We start from the raw sequence: 16,706 nt of genomic DNA, 5'->3' as shown, positions 1-16,706 counted from the left end.
TTCAGTTTAATTTTGGATGGATTTTAAACAAACCCTCCAGTTTAGGTGAACCTATTTGGAAGAAAAAAAGTGAATATGAATTCTTAGATTATTACCCAAACTGTCATTTGTAAACACCCATCATACACCAACTTCTTGGTTCAACTTTGACCTACTGTGCTTGTTGTATTTGTGCCTACACACAGTTTTGCTCTGCAACAGGAAATTATTATCCAAATTTGGGTGCAACACTGTTGGTTTGACCTCCAAATAAAGTGCTGGACTAAACTGTTGGCTTGTTTACAACCTGTCTGATCAGACTGCTAGTCCCTTGCTCTGTTGGACTTGACTGTGTACTGTATGTGCCGTGGATGTGATACAGTGTGTTTGACTGATGCATTTACAGATGTATGGATGATGTGACGGCAGTGACGCAAGGTCCCGACTGACTCAGGCTGTGTCACAGCATCTATACGTCCTTGTCATAGCTGAAAGCACAGCACTGACAACCTCCCTTAGTTTGTCTCTTTAAGCCAACATCACATCAGAGAAGGTGGGGTGGGACGGAAGAGTAGAAGGGGTGGAGTTGTGAGGATGGGGGCACCTCAGCTCTGACCCGGCCCGGCTCAGCCCGGTACAAGAGAAGTGATGAAGAGAATAGGGGAGGTGGGGGAGGAAGGGACTTTGAATCACAGACACTGAAGGAGGGATCAGAGTGACAGCGGGGGAGGAGAGAAGGGAGGGAGAGAGTAGAGCAAAGGGGAGGGTTTAGGGAAATAGATTTGAGAGAGAGAGAAGAAGAGAGAGTAAGCGAGGGAGTGTGTGTGAGGGAGGGAGAGACAGAGATCATGTGAAGCACGCTGCCAGCGCTCGCTCGGTAATGCACTGTGAACAGGGACAAGCAAGAGAGCGAGTCACACACACACACACACACACACTCACACACATATACAGATTCACATACGTACATGTCACACACCCTCACACCCGTACACCTTCACACTGTGCCGCTCCTCCACACATATCTCCTACACACTCCCTCACACGTGCGCTAGGCAGAGAGGTGCCTTGTCCGGGAGACACACACTTTTTACCCCCTCTCTGGCACACACACATGGACACACACTTTGCAGCTGGACTCAACAGAACCAGATCGGACTGCTGTCACCCACCGGTGGAGACTCTCGCATGAGCAGCGGCACTACAGCATCTACCGTAAGGCACGGCTACCTGCCAGCCCCCCCTCCCCTATTCCCCTTCACCTCATCTCCTCTCCCACCCTCCCTCTCTGTCTCCCTCCATTCATTCATCCCTCGTTCTCCCAGCTGTGAGGCGGCATGCGTGGCTGAAGGACACAGCGCTGCGCTCTGCTGTGGTGTAGCGCGCTGCTGAGAGAGTTGGAGAGCCTGATTCCGATAGGGGGGATAGATAGACTCACTGCGCTCCCTCCCTCCCTCTCCCCTCTCTTTCTGTGTCCCCGTCTGTCTCTCTATCCCGGCGCTCTCTCGTTCATGAATGTCACCTCTATCTCTGGGAAATGCTGGATTCATCAAGCTCCTGTCTTTTTTTCCCTTCTCCACTCAGGGTGCGGGTGAATGCAAGGGGTGATGCCAAGAGAGCTTGAGAGACAGTGAAGAAACCGTCCGTCCGGCAGCGTCCATCCGCACCCCTGTCGTCCTCGTCCCAGCTTGCGGAGCTGATACCTCAGGTCGGACAGTCTCTACTTCTTCTTCTACTTCTCTCGCTCTGACGCTGTTTCGGATGGAGAAATTTTACAGGTGAGGGACGGGAAGAAAAGGAGCGGTGTCACTCCTGCTATTTTGGAGAGTTGACATTCGGACGTTTGAAACGGCTCTTGCTTCTGATCTGCAGGACTGAGCGGGTTAAGAGGACTAAATGTGATTTTTGTTTGGGTCTGGTTTCATCATGCGGAGAATGGTTCTGTGGATGAATCCTCTCGGACGGGGCTGAGTTGAACTTCACCGGAGCTCCAGGAGGGGGGTAAGGGAACACTAGGACTGGGACAGAGGCACCGGGGCACATTGCTGGGCTACAGTGCACTGGTTTTTGGGTGGATAACAACATGACTTGTCCCAACGGAGGGACAGTGACGTACGAAGGCTTCACCTGAACCTCCTTGCAAACAGAAAACAGCTAGAAGGACATTTAAAGGCTCATCAATCCAAACCTCAACGACCATCAGTTTTTCAGTTTTGGGTGGGCCTTTCAGGGATCCACCATTATTCCCTCCACCTCTTCCTCTTTTTCTGCCTTTCTCCCCTCTGCTTCGGCCCATCCTCAGAAGCCCCCTCCTCCACTCTGCCCCCCTCCCTCAGTGGTGCTCCGTCGCCCTGGGTGAGCGGGCAGGGGGGTGGCCCACGGTACCCCCCGACACCTGGGCGCCACCGAGCCGCCAGAGGCTGGTGAGGCGGCGGCAGGGTCAGCGCTGGGAAGATGGCCGCTCTCGCCAGCTCCCTCATTCGCCAGCGCAGGGAGGTCAAGGACCCCCAGGCAAACCGGCAGATCGCCAGCAAACGCAAGCCCTGCCCAAAGAGCAACAAGTCGCTCTGCCAAAAGCAAATCCTCATATTAATATCGAAGGTTCGACTATGTGGCAGTCGAGGGAGAAAAATGGAAAAAAGACCAGGTGAGTCCCCACAGGCCTTCCTGTCAAACTCTCCAACTTTCTTCGTCTTTCTTACACCCTGTTGTCTTCTTCTTTGCTCCGTTTTCTGCCTGTACTGGATAACTGGATTTTGATGGTTGACTTGCCAGACTACAGATTAATCCTCAACTGTAAAGCCTCAATAAAGAACATCCCCAGCCTGTAATTTCTAGTGCAGGACTTAATCTGAATCTGGGAAACATCCCAGCACATCTTGCTGGTAGCTGTACACAGCATGTCCTGTATTTATAGTTAAACAGGAAATGGACAGAGTCAAATCCAGCTTAATACACACAGATTTGTACCACTGACCAGAGGCATAACCTAGCCTGCGTTGTGACTGTTGTGATGACTTTGTTGAGGAGCATGTCAACACATCCACACACACGCTGCTAATCTGCAAACACACAACGGACTTGGCTCATACATACAGTGATTTACTGTGATATAAAAATGTCAAGAGGCACCTCATTTGCAATTCTGGGGGCCATTACTCTCTCCGCGCTTCCCTCAAGGCAAGTTACACACAGTGCGGCCTAATTTGTCTTGTGTGTTAGCATGTTAAATGTAATTGCAAAATTATTCATTGGAGCTAAATGAGACAGTGACACTTGATTTGTGCAGTGAGTGCATCATTTGCTACATATGGTGATTGTTTTTGACATTACAAGCCTAAAAAAATTGATGAGTGATGGGTCTGTAGTGTTGATACTGGATGTTAATGATGACAAAATGTGGATGCCTTTTGACAATATGGGTTTTCCGAGGTTTCTTTTGGGTCTGTTTGGAAATAGATTCGGAAATTTAGATACAGAGTCAGGACTGAACAGTAAAGACACACGCTCACACACCAAGGGAGCTGGCTATTTGTCCGTGAACAAAATGTACTTTTGTGGGTCAGACCACTTTGATGTCAAGGTTTGATTTTTGTCTCTTATCAAAAGCTCTATTGAGTAAATTATTTAATTTTGAGCAATAATTAATTGGCTCTTTTGTGGGACAATTATATTTTAAAGAGTCCTGTTATTTATTTTTTAGTGAGCAATATTTTGGTTTCTGCTTTTAATTTTTTTAAAGTTATTTTTTGTAAAGGAGCAGTTTGTAGGATGTAGGAACATTTAGCGGCATCTAGTAGTGAGGAATGCAGACTGCAACCAGTTGAAACCAATTAGAATTCCTTCATTGTTTTGGAGGTTTTTACTGGGAGCCGAATTATCCACAGAGGTCCCTATCTCTCAATACAAACGGACTAAGTGATTTAAAGTGGTAAAAACACTGAATTAAGCAGTTTCGTGCACACCTTATTTCCAAACCAGACACACGGGAGGTGAGCGTAATTATCCACAGAGGAATACGAATGGATCTAGTCACTTAAACTGGTAAAAACATTGAACAAAGCTGTTTCACGTTACAAATCAGTGTTTCTCCGATGCCGTTTGGCATGTTGAAGACAGGCCGTTAGCCTAGCACCTGCTAATGTGTGCTCACCGTTTTTTTTCTAACTTAAGATCCAGGTGTTCAGAGGTTTTTACTGTGAGCCAGATTATCTGCAGCCATCTCTTCCTCTCCAAAACAAACAGTAAAAATACTGAATAAAGCAGTTTCACGTTAAAAAAATCTGTGATTTTCTGAAGCTTCTTATTGGAGGGGCAACAAACTACAGTTGCCGACATGAAAAACTTAAATGGCTCTTTCTAGAGCCACTGTTCCGTTTGTCCCCTCTGAGCTACTGTAGAAACATGGCAGTGCAACATTACCATCACTGTAGACGAGGACCCGCTCCCAGTGCAGATATAAACGGCTCATTCTAAAGTAACGAAACTGACTGATTATTGTTTTCAGGTGATGATACACTAAAGAAAACACTGATAACGGTATCGCTTTTCCTTCAGGGTTCTCATGCAGTGTGTGTATGTATGTATGCGGAAATGTTTGTCTTTCCAGACAATTGCTCATATTCCGTTTTCTAAAATATAGAATGTAGAATTTCTAGAAATAAATTGACCAGGCAAGCAGAGTGTTTTTCAGGGCAAGTGGAGAAGGCAGCCAGCACAGACAAAATTTCAAAGCCAATAAGTATGACGTGTGACTGAACGCACAGCTCTGTCCCAAGGACGGTGGACATCTGTGATCAAATTAGTTCAAAAGAAAATGTAGCTATTAGGCTGTCTATATATAGCTGTGTTCATTGTGGATTCCACGGAAACAATGAATGAACAAGGTTGCACAAACGCCATGAAAATGAAATTATTTAAGTTTTTTTCAACTTTTTTTATTTATTAAAAAAAAGACTAAAAAATATGTTGGGAACAATGATACAACCTTGTTTATTTTATATTTTAAGGGGAAATAATTTCAGTATAGGTAGCACTTGTTAGTTTAGGCATGTTTGACAGTCAAACATTGTCCAACTTTCTGCAAAGGAATGTGGACTAAACCATAATGGGTGAATGCAAGCCTCTGAGTGCTGGCTTTTTGTTCTCAGATGTCAAATATGGTCTGAAATTTAAGTCTAAAAAAAATAAGGATTTTGAAATGGTAAATGTGTAAGAAGCCTGATTCCTCTGTACTTTCTCATTACTTTCCCTCACTATACTTTATTTTACACAGGTCTTGGATCACTTTGTACAACAGTATGTTGTGTATCTGTGTTTCCTGAATGGGCTTGTCCTCACCTCACCACTATGCATTTGTGTGTGTGTTCATTTCCCCACATCTACCTCCATGCACAGTATATGAGTGTCCTTTTCTGCCCTGTGCAATTGTGTGTGTTGGCGCGCGTGTGTGTTCTGTGATATTTATTACCTCGGCGTGCCAAGTTCATCATGGTAATTACGTGGGGAACCTCTAACGTGGGAAGCAGCATCTGCCATAGAGGCGGCTGCTCTCTATATTGTAATTACGGTAGTAAAGTATGTTGGACAGGTCGTGGTGGTGCCAGCTCTTTGGGAATGGGCGACGCGTGCGCCATGCCAATTGTTTGAAACCATTTCCATCCCAGCGGCTTCAGCGCTTCTCACACTCTGATGGATTTATTATGGTAATGGCGGGGACGAGGTATGGAGGCTGTGGTTAGAGAGGCATTACCAGCATCACCATTTCAGGTTGATTTACAGGGGTCTGCGTTAAGTACCACGTGTGGCAGTGTGCGTCTTCATCATTCTCTACGTGTGTGTGTGTGGCCAGCATAGGGAGGACACTACTGACCCCTGGCAATAAGTGTGTGTGTGTGTGCTGGTGTATTCTCATCATATGTGAATCCCTCCCTCCTTCTCTGAGCTTCAGCCCGAGGCCAGAGTTGACCCCTGGCCAGCAATAAACGACCAGAATATTCCTGAGCCGTAGCCTCCACCTCCTCCCCCTCTTTCTCTTCCTCCTCGTCTTCCTCCTCCTGGCAGCACTTCAGAGCAGCCTGCTTACAGCTTGCATTCACTTTGCCTCCAACTGGCTTCCATTGTTTCTACTGGCATCATTTGGCTGCTATTGGCTTATTTTGCATCCTGTGGCTTATAGTCTCTCGCATTGTCTTGTATTTTGGTTGGTTCTCATTGTTTTCTGATGGCTTCCATTGTCACGGTGGCTTCCGTTGACTGTGGTTACCTTCCTTTGGCTTCTGTTGACTTTTGTCAAGCACAAAATTTTCATTTCTCATATGCACACACTTGAAAATAAAACAAACATGGACGATAAAATTCCAGGAACTACCTTAGGCTTATAAATAAAACTTCCACCCAGATTTCACTCCAGACAGCTGATAACAGTTTGACAAATTACAGCATTGGTATGTGTATAGGTTTATAATTTATACTACTGGATGAACATCACATTTTTATTGTGATACTACACAGGGACAGCGTGACAGTATTAAAGATGCAGCCATTAACAGTCATTATAATGTTTGCATCTGGCTTGAATGTCAAAGGACAGCTACGACAGCATGTGCGGTTGTGCCTAAGACGGTATCTGTTTGCTACAGTTCCCAGGCAGGCAGAGGAACACTCAAACTGCAAAGCACCAAAGCAATATGATCACCCTAAGGTTGCAGGTTACAACGTTGTGAAAAGTGGCACCATAAAACCAGCGGTGATTAGGCAACTTTGTGGGTCAGTGGTGTAACATCAGACATGTACCAGTCGTAATATAACCTCTTCTGTGGCTTTATTGTTTTTTACATTGTGTATGTTCACTTACAATATCTACCATAGGTTAGACTGGCCTCCACATATCAGGGTAGACTTACTCCTGAACTTTTGGTTTTACTTTAAAGTCATAATCAAGAGCAGGTAAAGTTAATAAATTCAATGTGTGCCAGTGGATTGCTCACTTACTCAGTGATGTCACGTGGCAACATTAGCCATGTCTTCGTAACGTTTTTTTGAAGTATTGCAGTAGTTTAAAGGGAGATGTTCCACATTTCTTTTTTTCTTTTTTTTTTTAAATGTGGAACATAATGTGACAGATGGTACACATGTTCCTGTCAGTTATTGAGAAACACACCCACAGGTGATTAGGAATCCCATTCCGGGGCACATGAAATGGGCGGAGCACTATCTACTTAAGATCTGTGCTGTAAAAAATTGTGTTTAATTCGCTTGACGAAGGTCCAGAGTTATAGAAATGTTAGTATAACCGATAAAATGTGATGCTGGGCAAGAGCAGTGTGGGAACTTTTTTCAAGACTTAAGTATCTCGATAGAAAAGCTGTATTTAAAGGGCAAAAGTCAATAAAACTTCCTCAATTGTGCAAAAAAGTTTTTACGTTTGCTTGAGATGGTTTTTGGCCTTTGTCAAAAAGAGTTGCTGCGCTAAATGGACGATGGAAATGCCTTTGCCAAGTAAGTTCCGCCATGGCAAACATTAACTCACATGATTGATTGGCGTCTTCCTGTGCATCAGAGTCATTGCATTAATTTGTCTTCGTTTCCAGAATGCATAAAACATGGCCAGTAGTAGCTGACATGAAAGAACTATTAAAACTTGACCAGTTGAAACAAATTCCTGAAGACCTCTGTCCGTTTTCTTCTCTCGTAGGTGGATTAGATAGCCAAGGCGACTTGTTTTGTTTCCAGTTCGAAATCTCTACTTCTTCTACTCTGTTAGGTCACACATAGGGCGTAGCCTATACCGCCAGCTTCTAAAGGAACTAGCCTAGTTTATTTGCTCCAAACCAGTTGATACAAATGCTCCTAATTGGCATTTCTCTTTGGGATTTTTCAAAAGTTTGCTTAAAAGTTGCATGACAATTGAATGGAAACACGACTACTGCCAGCACCTAATGCTGCTAACATCATGTACCAATGCCTCTGTCCTTGTTTGGAGTTACTCAACTCTTATGTTTAAAATTGCAGTGGCAGCTTCTACTTGTTTCGACTAAATACTATTGAATTTCACCAGTAAATATTTGTATGGTCTGGCTTTCTTTTGCAAGCCTGATTTAGAAATTCCTAAAGACTGGGTATTTTTTCCATCCAGCTGTGCACTTTTAGAAAATAAAGAAAAGTATTTCAAGTTTCAACACTTAGGTGGAAAAGTTGTCATACTGAAAAAAGAGATGTAATTTTAATACACCTTGACTTTGCTTCCTTTCTTTTGGAGAAAGCACTCTCATTCACACCTCCACTCCTCCAGAAAGCCATATAAATAAAGGACAAAAATATCGAAGGTGTCAGGATAGTACATAATTTATTTATATATATATTATAAGTTTACTCAATATTTCATTAATTTATACTTAATTATTTATAATATAATCTTTATGAATATATTATGCATTGGTATGCGGGAGTGTTCTGGTTTCCATTTGTAGTCCATTTGCAGTCAGAGCAGTATTGACTAGTCAGGCTTGAGTGGCAGATAAACAGTCCATGTGTAGAGCAAAGGAGGCGGATCAGCCCGAAATATTGGCCTGCACCCTCAGCGGCATTATCTTTGTCAGATGGTAGCTGATTGGTTCCGAGATTGTTTATAATATACATTTAAATTTGCTCCACTTTAATGAAGTATTACTGTAAGATGAGGTCGAAAGTTTCACTTTGTTTTTTTTGTCTGTTTTGTTTGGTTCTATTTATTCCAGACTTTACCACATATTTCACCTCACTTTTGTCCCTATTTGAAGTTCAGTATGTTGACACTTTCCATAGATAAACTAATGGCTAATATAGAGTGTTTTTGGTGTGTGTGTGTGTGTGTGTGTGTGTGTGTGTGTGTGTGTGTGTGTGTGGATGTTATCCTGCATCTAACACTGTCTTTTTGTGTGTCACTGCAGTGTGACCGGACAGTTCACGTTCCCTTTGTACTGTCTAAGGCCATTTGAGGCCATTGTGGAAGAGGAGGAGTTGTATTTAAGATCCAATGTGTGGACTGTGTGTGTGTGTGTGTGTGTGTGTGTGTGTGTGTCTCCTCAAACATTTGCTACCTGCTTATAAATGACGGAAGGGGAGGAGTGACGTGTGTTTGTGTCCTGGACTGACCCACATACCCCCCACCCCTTCTTCCCCAACCCCTTACCTCCTCTCTTCCACTGTCATCCCCCATCTCTCCCCACTCTGTCACCCCCTCACCTCTACACACACACACACACACACACACCCTCTAACCCTCACCTAACCCATACTAATGATGCCCCGGCACTACAGCCCACTCAGCTTATAACAAGGTCAGCTTGCCCCTGTGCAAACACACACACACTCAAAAGCAAGCTTGCAGATACACACACTTTCAAGTGCAGATATACACAAGTGCATATATCTATAATTACACACACTTGCATCAATACAAACATAAAAACACACCTACGCACAGTCAGACAAACTAATAAATCAACACAAACAAATGATAGGATTTCATGATAATTGAGTGAGTGAGTGTGGGAGGGAGATAATTTCGACCCGGCTTTGCGTGCGCGTGTATGTTCGTGTGCGATGAGCGTGTGTGTTCGGGGCTGATACGATCTAATGAGGATGTTAAGCCGCCTATTGGATATCAAAGCGAAACCAAAATAGCTTGTGTTGTCCTCTGACTGCCTGCTGGAGCTGCTGTGGAAGCCCTCCTCTCTTCTGTTAACAGGATAGAATAACACTCGGAGTTGTTACTGCAGCATGGGGGCCAAGTGTTCATCCAGCCACTGCAAATTGGTTTGTGCGAGTGTGTGTGTGTGTGTGCGCGCGCGGGAGAGAGGGAGAAAATACGTGCGTGTTTGTGTCAGAGACAAACGACGAATGACAGCAGCGGGCACACACACCTCAGCCAGACTCTGCGTTTGTGTGTGTGTGTGAGGCTCATTGTTGGGCCGTGATTCATCAGGCCACATCAGCTCCTCTCATTAACACACACTGATTTATCAATAATGTGCGGCAGCGTTTGGAGAGCACACATTGAACTGGGGGCGATTTACTGCCTTGTGGACCAGACATTCCGGACAGGCTACACCGCGGAGGACTATATTTCTCTCTGCGTCTCTCTCTTTATCAGCTTTCTCCCTCTCTCCTCCATCTTCTCAATCCATCCGCCGACTGGCTTTCTTCTCCCACAGCCTCCATCACCCGCCGTCCCCCCTCCACACCACTCACTTATCTTCTCAAGGACATCTGGCTTTCTTATAACTGTCCCTCCCTCAGCACGGGCCTGTCTCTCTTCACTCGCTGTATTTCCCCACTGTGTCTAATCATGTTGTCTTTGGGCCAGTCAGTTAGTCACTGGATGCTACAATGGCAGAGATACTGTAGGTATTGTGCTGCCATGTTATGTAACCCTGGTTCTATTGTTAATGGATCAGGAGCGGGGGTGATACACGTCTAATGTATGAGACTCTAATCATTCAGGTTTGTTTGTTTGTTTACTGTTGTTCTCTATCCCTTTTGGTCTATACGTGATGCAGGTTTATCCAACAATTATGATGAAATTGCTTATTATATTTTCCTTAATAGTCCACAAATTGCTGTATTATTAATACACTAACACTACTAACAGCTGCAGCTACAGCCATTTGGAAACTGAACTGATGAAACCTGATTGTAACCCAAATAATTTTGGAATCAGGCTGAGTTTCTAACATATTGATTGTCAATTAATGCTAAGTTTGAAGGGGACGGTGATGCCTGATTAATTGCCTGAATGACCACTGATGTGGTGGTCAAACGATCGCATGGATTTCTTGCATGTCCAAAATTTTGGTCGGCACATCTTGCAGTTTGAGCAGGTCAGTTTTTCCACATGGCTGCTGTACAAAGATCTATTTTAAACTCCAGTGAGCTTGTTTGCTTTGATATTATTTTACATGATGTGACTACTGTCCTGAGACTGTGCCTGGATAGAAATGAAAAGGAGCAGACAAACCATACTTTATACATCTTCAAGTCATTTTTAAGAATGCAGCAGTTTAATGGACAAAAGTGACTTGGGTTCTTTGTTTACATTTAGTATAGTATAAGATTAATAAAAACATTTAGTGTCTGCACAGCATTAGACAGCATGACTCTTTACTGTGCAGATTTCTGCCAAAATGTATGCTCTTTTTTAAATTTTAGTCCAAAAATGGGGTTGAAATGGCACACATTGTCTTCACAGCTCCTATTTACACCACTCAAAGCATGATGAGAACCCTCAGGAAAAATTGAAAATCATATTCATCCTAAATATAGATAGGTGAAAGAAAAACAATTGAGTGAAAAAATACATTAAAGTTGAAACAGAAAACTCTTTAACTTTCCCCTCCGCTAGCGTTTCCAAGTGGCTGCTGTCACAGTTACAACTAAATCGCTTTCTGTTTTCCTCGGAGCCCAGCAAATATCACAGTGTCTAGTTATAGTTACTTTGCTTGTTCCACTGTCTGCCACTCTGCAAGTACTCACTGGGGATAGTAACCCAACCCCCCCAGGAACAGTGCCAAGCTTTGAAGCCAATTTTACATAGTGGCCAAAAGTTGAATTACAACGACTGGGTCTGGCAGCTGATGACATGGGCCTAAAAATACTTTTTTCTCCATTGACTTACATTGTGAAAGAGACGTCTGTATAAATTTTTTGAGCATCACAACCCCCACCAAATGACTTGCTCCTTTATCATTCTTTGTATTGTAAAGTGACCTTGGGTCTCTTGAAAGGCGCTATATAAATTAAAGTTATTATTGTTATTATCATTATTTGATCCATTCGTTCTGATAACATTTAAAAAATCAGCCGCATGATCATTTAATCCTCATTCAAGTTAGCACAGCGCTAAAAAGGAAGTTAGCTGGGTGGCTGGGGAAAGTCTCCAGTGTGGCTGCTCTATGGACCCTACTATGTGGAAGATAATAGGTCATTTCATACCATGGAAATTAGCTTTTTTCAGCTTTCATTGCCACTGAGCGACTTTCATATGAATGAGCAGAGCTACACATCCAGCGCTGTTTCCAGTTCTCTTTATACATCCATGATATTAAGTGCAAAGAACACGAATCGGTTGCACAATGGCAGACACACTTCCTTTGTGCCATAAATCCAGCCTTCATTTTCCTAGGAGTTCGTATCAGGTGGCAACAGAGTTGCATGGTGAAAGCAAGGGTTATAGCAAACTAATCTAAACGCAGATGGTGCCATTATTCTATAGCCATTACTCTGTGCAATCAGTATTCATTTCATAATGATAAGTTAAAGCAAAGAACTGTCTATTTGCCAATCAGTTTATTTTTGACAGAACTAAGGCTCTGAATGCCTCATCAATATAGCTTTTATACCCATGAAACACTGACACTCTCCTTTATTTATACACTTACAAACTACCCATGAGCATGTATGGCACCACTCACATATCAGTTGCTAGCAACGGAATAATAAAATCAAAGTGTCTGTATTAAAAGCCTGTGGATAGGAGAAGTGAACATTAGGCAGAATCAGTCTACAGTTGAGAGAGTTACAAGATGCTCCCTCTTTTGAAACAGTGCAGTGAAGATGCAGAAATGAACAGCTGTACAGTAAAACACAGTAAATTAACCTGCTACAAGCCAGTGGGCATTTCAAATTGCTTCATTACATCGTTGTTTCCGAAAGGATGCTCACGAAAGGTTTTTTACAATTTTCTCACTGTGGAGGTCCTCCAGAATACGCATAAGGATGTCTCACATTTTATCATGTTACACCTCTGCTCTGCCCCCACTCTGACCCTGCACTGCCCCGCCAGTGCCAAGCAGCCACAGATAACAAACAGCAGGCAGAGGTTTGGTCATAACTCCTGTTGAGGAGTTTTTTGGAGACAATATTGGCTGATATCCCAATGGAAATCATCTCGTAGTCCCATGAACTACTTTTACATTTTGAATTGTGCAGGCTTTTTTGCTCATTAGCTCCAGCCGTCCTCCATCTATCACCAAACGGACACATTGCCGCGTGCTTTAAAGCGTGCATTACCAGCAGCCGATGGCCTCTGTTGTTTTGTAACAGGTTCCGCCCTCTGTCTCTGCCAGTGTGGCAGATGTTGTGTATGAAATGGTGCCCGGAATAAATGATTTGGAGATGCTAACATTTGGCCTGTGTGATGATCAATGTGGGCTTTCAGTGCCGCCCCTCCCAACCAATTGATTTATGGAGCCGGACGCCATTTGTTTTGATGCGGAGCGTTTTTTTTTGTTTTTTTTTGTATGGGCATCAATCATCATTATCAGACAAAATAGAATATTTCCGGTGCATATGCCTGAGTGTGTGTATGTGTGTGTGGGCTCAAAGTTTGCTTGTGTGTGTTCCACAGAATCAGTGTGTGGCTGCAGTGCCCTGGTAGGAATGAGGTGAGCTGCTTGGACTCCATATGGAACATTCATGACACGGCACTGAGAACACCAAAGTAATGAGAGCAGAGCAATGATGCCGAAGGGTTTAAGATCTGGACACTTTGCTCTTCAAATGACCTTCACCCGAGATGCACACACCTGCAGTGAAGCACGTCAGCACGCATGCAAATATGATCGCATTTATCTACAGCAGCACTCGACATCTTATTTTGCATTAGACAATTTCCACTCCGCTGGGATTCACCGTCTTCAGAGCCCAAGTAACAAATGACCGGTAAGCGTCGAGTCAGCATCTCGTGCGCCCCCCCGCAACTCCCACCACAGACCCAACCTTGCTTTCCTCAATGTCAAAACCCAACACAAAAACAGCGCACTGTCCCTTTAATCAATGCCTATAGTTACATCGCAATATTAACATGCCGAGGACAGTAAAGCCAGCATTAGCATTTTTGTATGCAATCAATTTGCCGCATGGTTTGTGTGCAGAGCTGACGTGTGTCACATGGAGGTGGCGGTTTGAGGACACACACACACACACACACACATACACACACACACATAAACAGACACACAACTGTGGGAAAGCACAGCATGAAAGCCTTCTGGCTAGATCCCGAACAAGACATAGAGGCACGCAACAGCACAGAGAGATCCACAATGGCACTGAGCGCGCGCACACACACACACACACACACACACACACACACACTCACACTCACATGTCCTCGTCATGCGTGGAGAGTCTGATCTCTCACTCAGCTCAACCACAGCGTCCCTGACCGAAATGACACTGTCTAAAAGAAAGCTCATTAAATCATGTCATTTTCATCCACCTCTCTCCCCCTCTCTCTCCTTCCCTGTCTCCTTTTCTTTCTTTCTATGTGTGTGTGTGTGTGTGTTTACCTTTCACACCCCACACACACATCACCTCAAACACCTCAAACCTGCTGTCGAAGACGGTGAGAAATAAACCGGCCTTGCGGGAAAAGCCCGTGTGTGCATGCTTTCCTGCTTGCGTCTGTATCTGATTACGTGTTAATTTACTTTGATCGCAGAAACTGTGGCACCCAAGGGTGGTGTAGGATTTACTGACAGGTGCTGTGGACCGACAGATCAGCACACAGCAGCACGGGCGAGCCTGAACTCTGAATTGCCATTAAATGAATATTACTTCACTTCTAGTTTAGAGGTGATAGAGGAGATAAAGTGTAACAGTTATCTGTCTGAAATTAGGAGTCTCCAGGAGAATGCAAATTCTTTACCCAGCAGGCTGTGAAGTAACTGAGGATCATCAGCTTCTGTCTGCTGTAATAGTGGATGGTTTGTTAGTTTTAATGAGTCTAAACCTGCCTCACTTGTTTGGGGGATCACCGAAATAAATTTAATGTATTTTATTTATACTGTAGAAGAACTGAGCATGACTCACTAATCAGTTTCTGTTTTCGAGCCAATTGTATTTCAAAAATTACAAATCTACAACTGTCAGACTAATAACTAATACCTCAAAAGGCTTTTTCACCCAAATTACAAAGACACATTTTCTCACTTGCCTCATAGGTTTCCATCGGGACTACTACTTGCAAAGTTTCTCTGTGAAAAGTAAGTATTTTCTATAAAAACCAAGTCCACTTTGTTTGTATTAATCCAATAGCATCCAAGTTGCGAGAGAGAACCATGAACTAATGTTAGGTTACTGAGTGCCAGTTGGGAAAAAAGATATGAAAGATAATTTCGTTTGTGTTTAAAGAAAAAAAACAAATTGCAGTATCCTAAAAGTGTGGGCCAAAAATTACAGATGGAGACGCAACAGCTTTGAACTTTGTTCGACATCTGAAGTTGCACAAAGAACAGGTAGTCAAGGCTAATATTAGCAAGGTAATGCTTAGCCAATAGCTTAACAGCTTAGTAATTGTTTAACAAACTTCTTTCTTTAAAAAACATACATGATTTTTGTAAATTTAATGTAATATTACTCTGTTGTTTGAATAGGGTTACATTTTGTGATGAGTGCATTATGACTCGTTTGGGACCTTAAACTCTAAGTTTAGGACTTGGGACTTCACTTGAGACGTGTCAGTCTTGACTTATAACTTGAGTGCAAATTCTTGAGTCTTACTGGTGACTTGCAAAAAAATGACTCAGTCCCACCTTTGCTGTGATGCAATTAAAATATTTGTGTCCAAACAAAACGTCAGGTTAACTGATTCCAGTATGTTTTAATGCAATTTTAGGAGTTTTAAGCATATTTCAATGAATATCTTGAATCATTTATGCCTGGATAATCATGACATGAAATTGTCATGTTTTCCGCAATTTTAAAAACACTTTTTCCTGTGAATATATCACTCTTTTCCTGGGATTTGTCTAATGTCCACCTTGACTCTCCCCACTCTATGCGGTTTTCTTCATCAGTCTATCTCTAGTCTTTGTCATCACCTCTCTACCATCCCTCCACTTCTTGCCTTTCCTCCACTTATCCTCCTCTCCCTCAAACATGCACTTGGAGCTTTTAAACATGTATGTTGCATTTACTATACTTAAAGTGCTGTTACCACGTCAGTACATGAATAACACTGAATAATGTAACTTGCGTGCGTCTATAGAAAGACGATGGAGGCGAGTGTTTCGACCCTATAGAGATAATTCATTATGTTGCTGCATAGACAAATATAACATTGCAGGCATTTATGTGATGTACATGCGAACAATCTGTGTAGACAAATACGAACATGGCTATATTGTTTTGGAGAGAAATGTGGCAAATCACAGAGACAGGCATGCACACTGACTGTACACACACACACACACACACACACACACACACAGATGATAAAAGGGGACACAGTGCACCCAGAGCTGTGATCAATCCCCTCCAGGCATGGTGTGTGCTTTCAAAGGCACATGTGTAGATGTTGACTCTGGACCTACGGCACATACATGTGTTCTTTGTGTAAGGATTTGGTATGCGTTTGCTCCCTTTGAAAAAATATACAAGTCAGATACACTGTGAATTCCCAAGTGTGTGTATGTGTCTGCATACGTGTGTGTGTGGGGCACCTTGCTGATTGCAGCACCCTGTCTACCTGTGTGTTGTTCCCCTGTGGTACACAAGCACAGGTGCGTGACGCGTCCTTCACTTTAATGTGCCATCAATCTGTAAAGCTGGAGACAAGCCAGAGCGCAACCTCCCCAGCCCCTGGCACACACACACACACACACACACACACACAGTTTTATACAGTACATGTACTCTAGAAATATTTGCTGTACTTTCATAAGAGATTTTGCGTGCAGATGAGA

At 43.3% G+C, this 16,706-nt stretch overlaps 1 protein-coding gene across 1 annotated transcript in view; it reads left to right on the top strand.

Moving 5' to 3' along the window:
* Positions 1–813: 813 nt before the first annotated feature.
* Positions 814–16,706, top strand: part of fgf11a (fibroblast growth factor 11a) — a 122,167-nt gene continuing 106,274 nt past the window's right edge. The window contains exons 1-2 of the mRNA XM_050067111.1: positions 814–1,194; positions 1,564–2,626. Coding sequence (XP_049923068.1) covers positions 2,434–2,626 — 193 coding nt within the window. The 5' untranslated portion in view covers positions 814–1,194; positions 1,564–2,433. The remainder of the gene's footprint in view (positions 1,195–1,563; positions 2,627–16,706) is intronic.

The sequence above is a fragment of the Epinephelus moara genome, chromosome 17 (assembly GCF_006386435.1).
Source record: "Epinephelus moara isolate mb chromosome 17, YSFRI_EMoa_1.0, whole genome shotgun sequence".
Classification (NCBI taxonomy): Eukaryota; Metazoa; Chordata; class Actinopteri; order Perciformes; family Serranidae; genus Epinephelus; species Epinephelus moara.
This window is presented reverse-complemented; position numbering and strand designations above follow the sequence as displayed.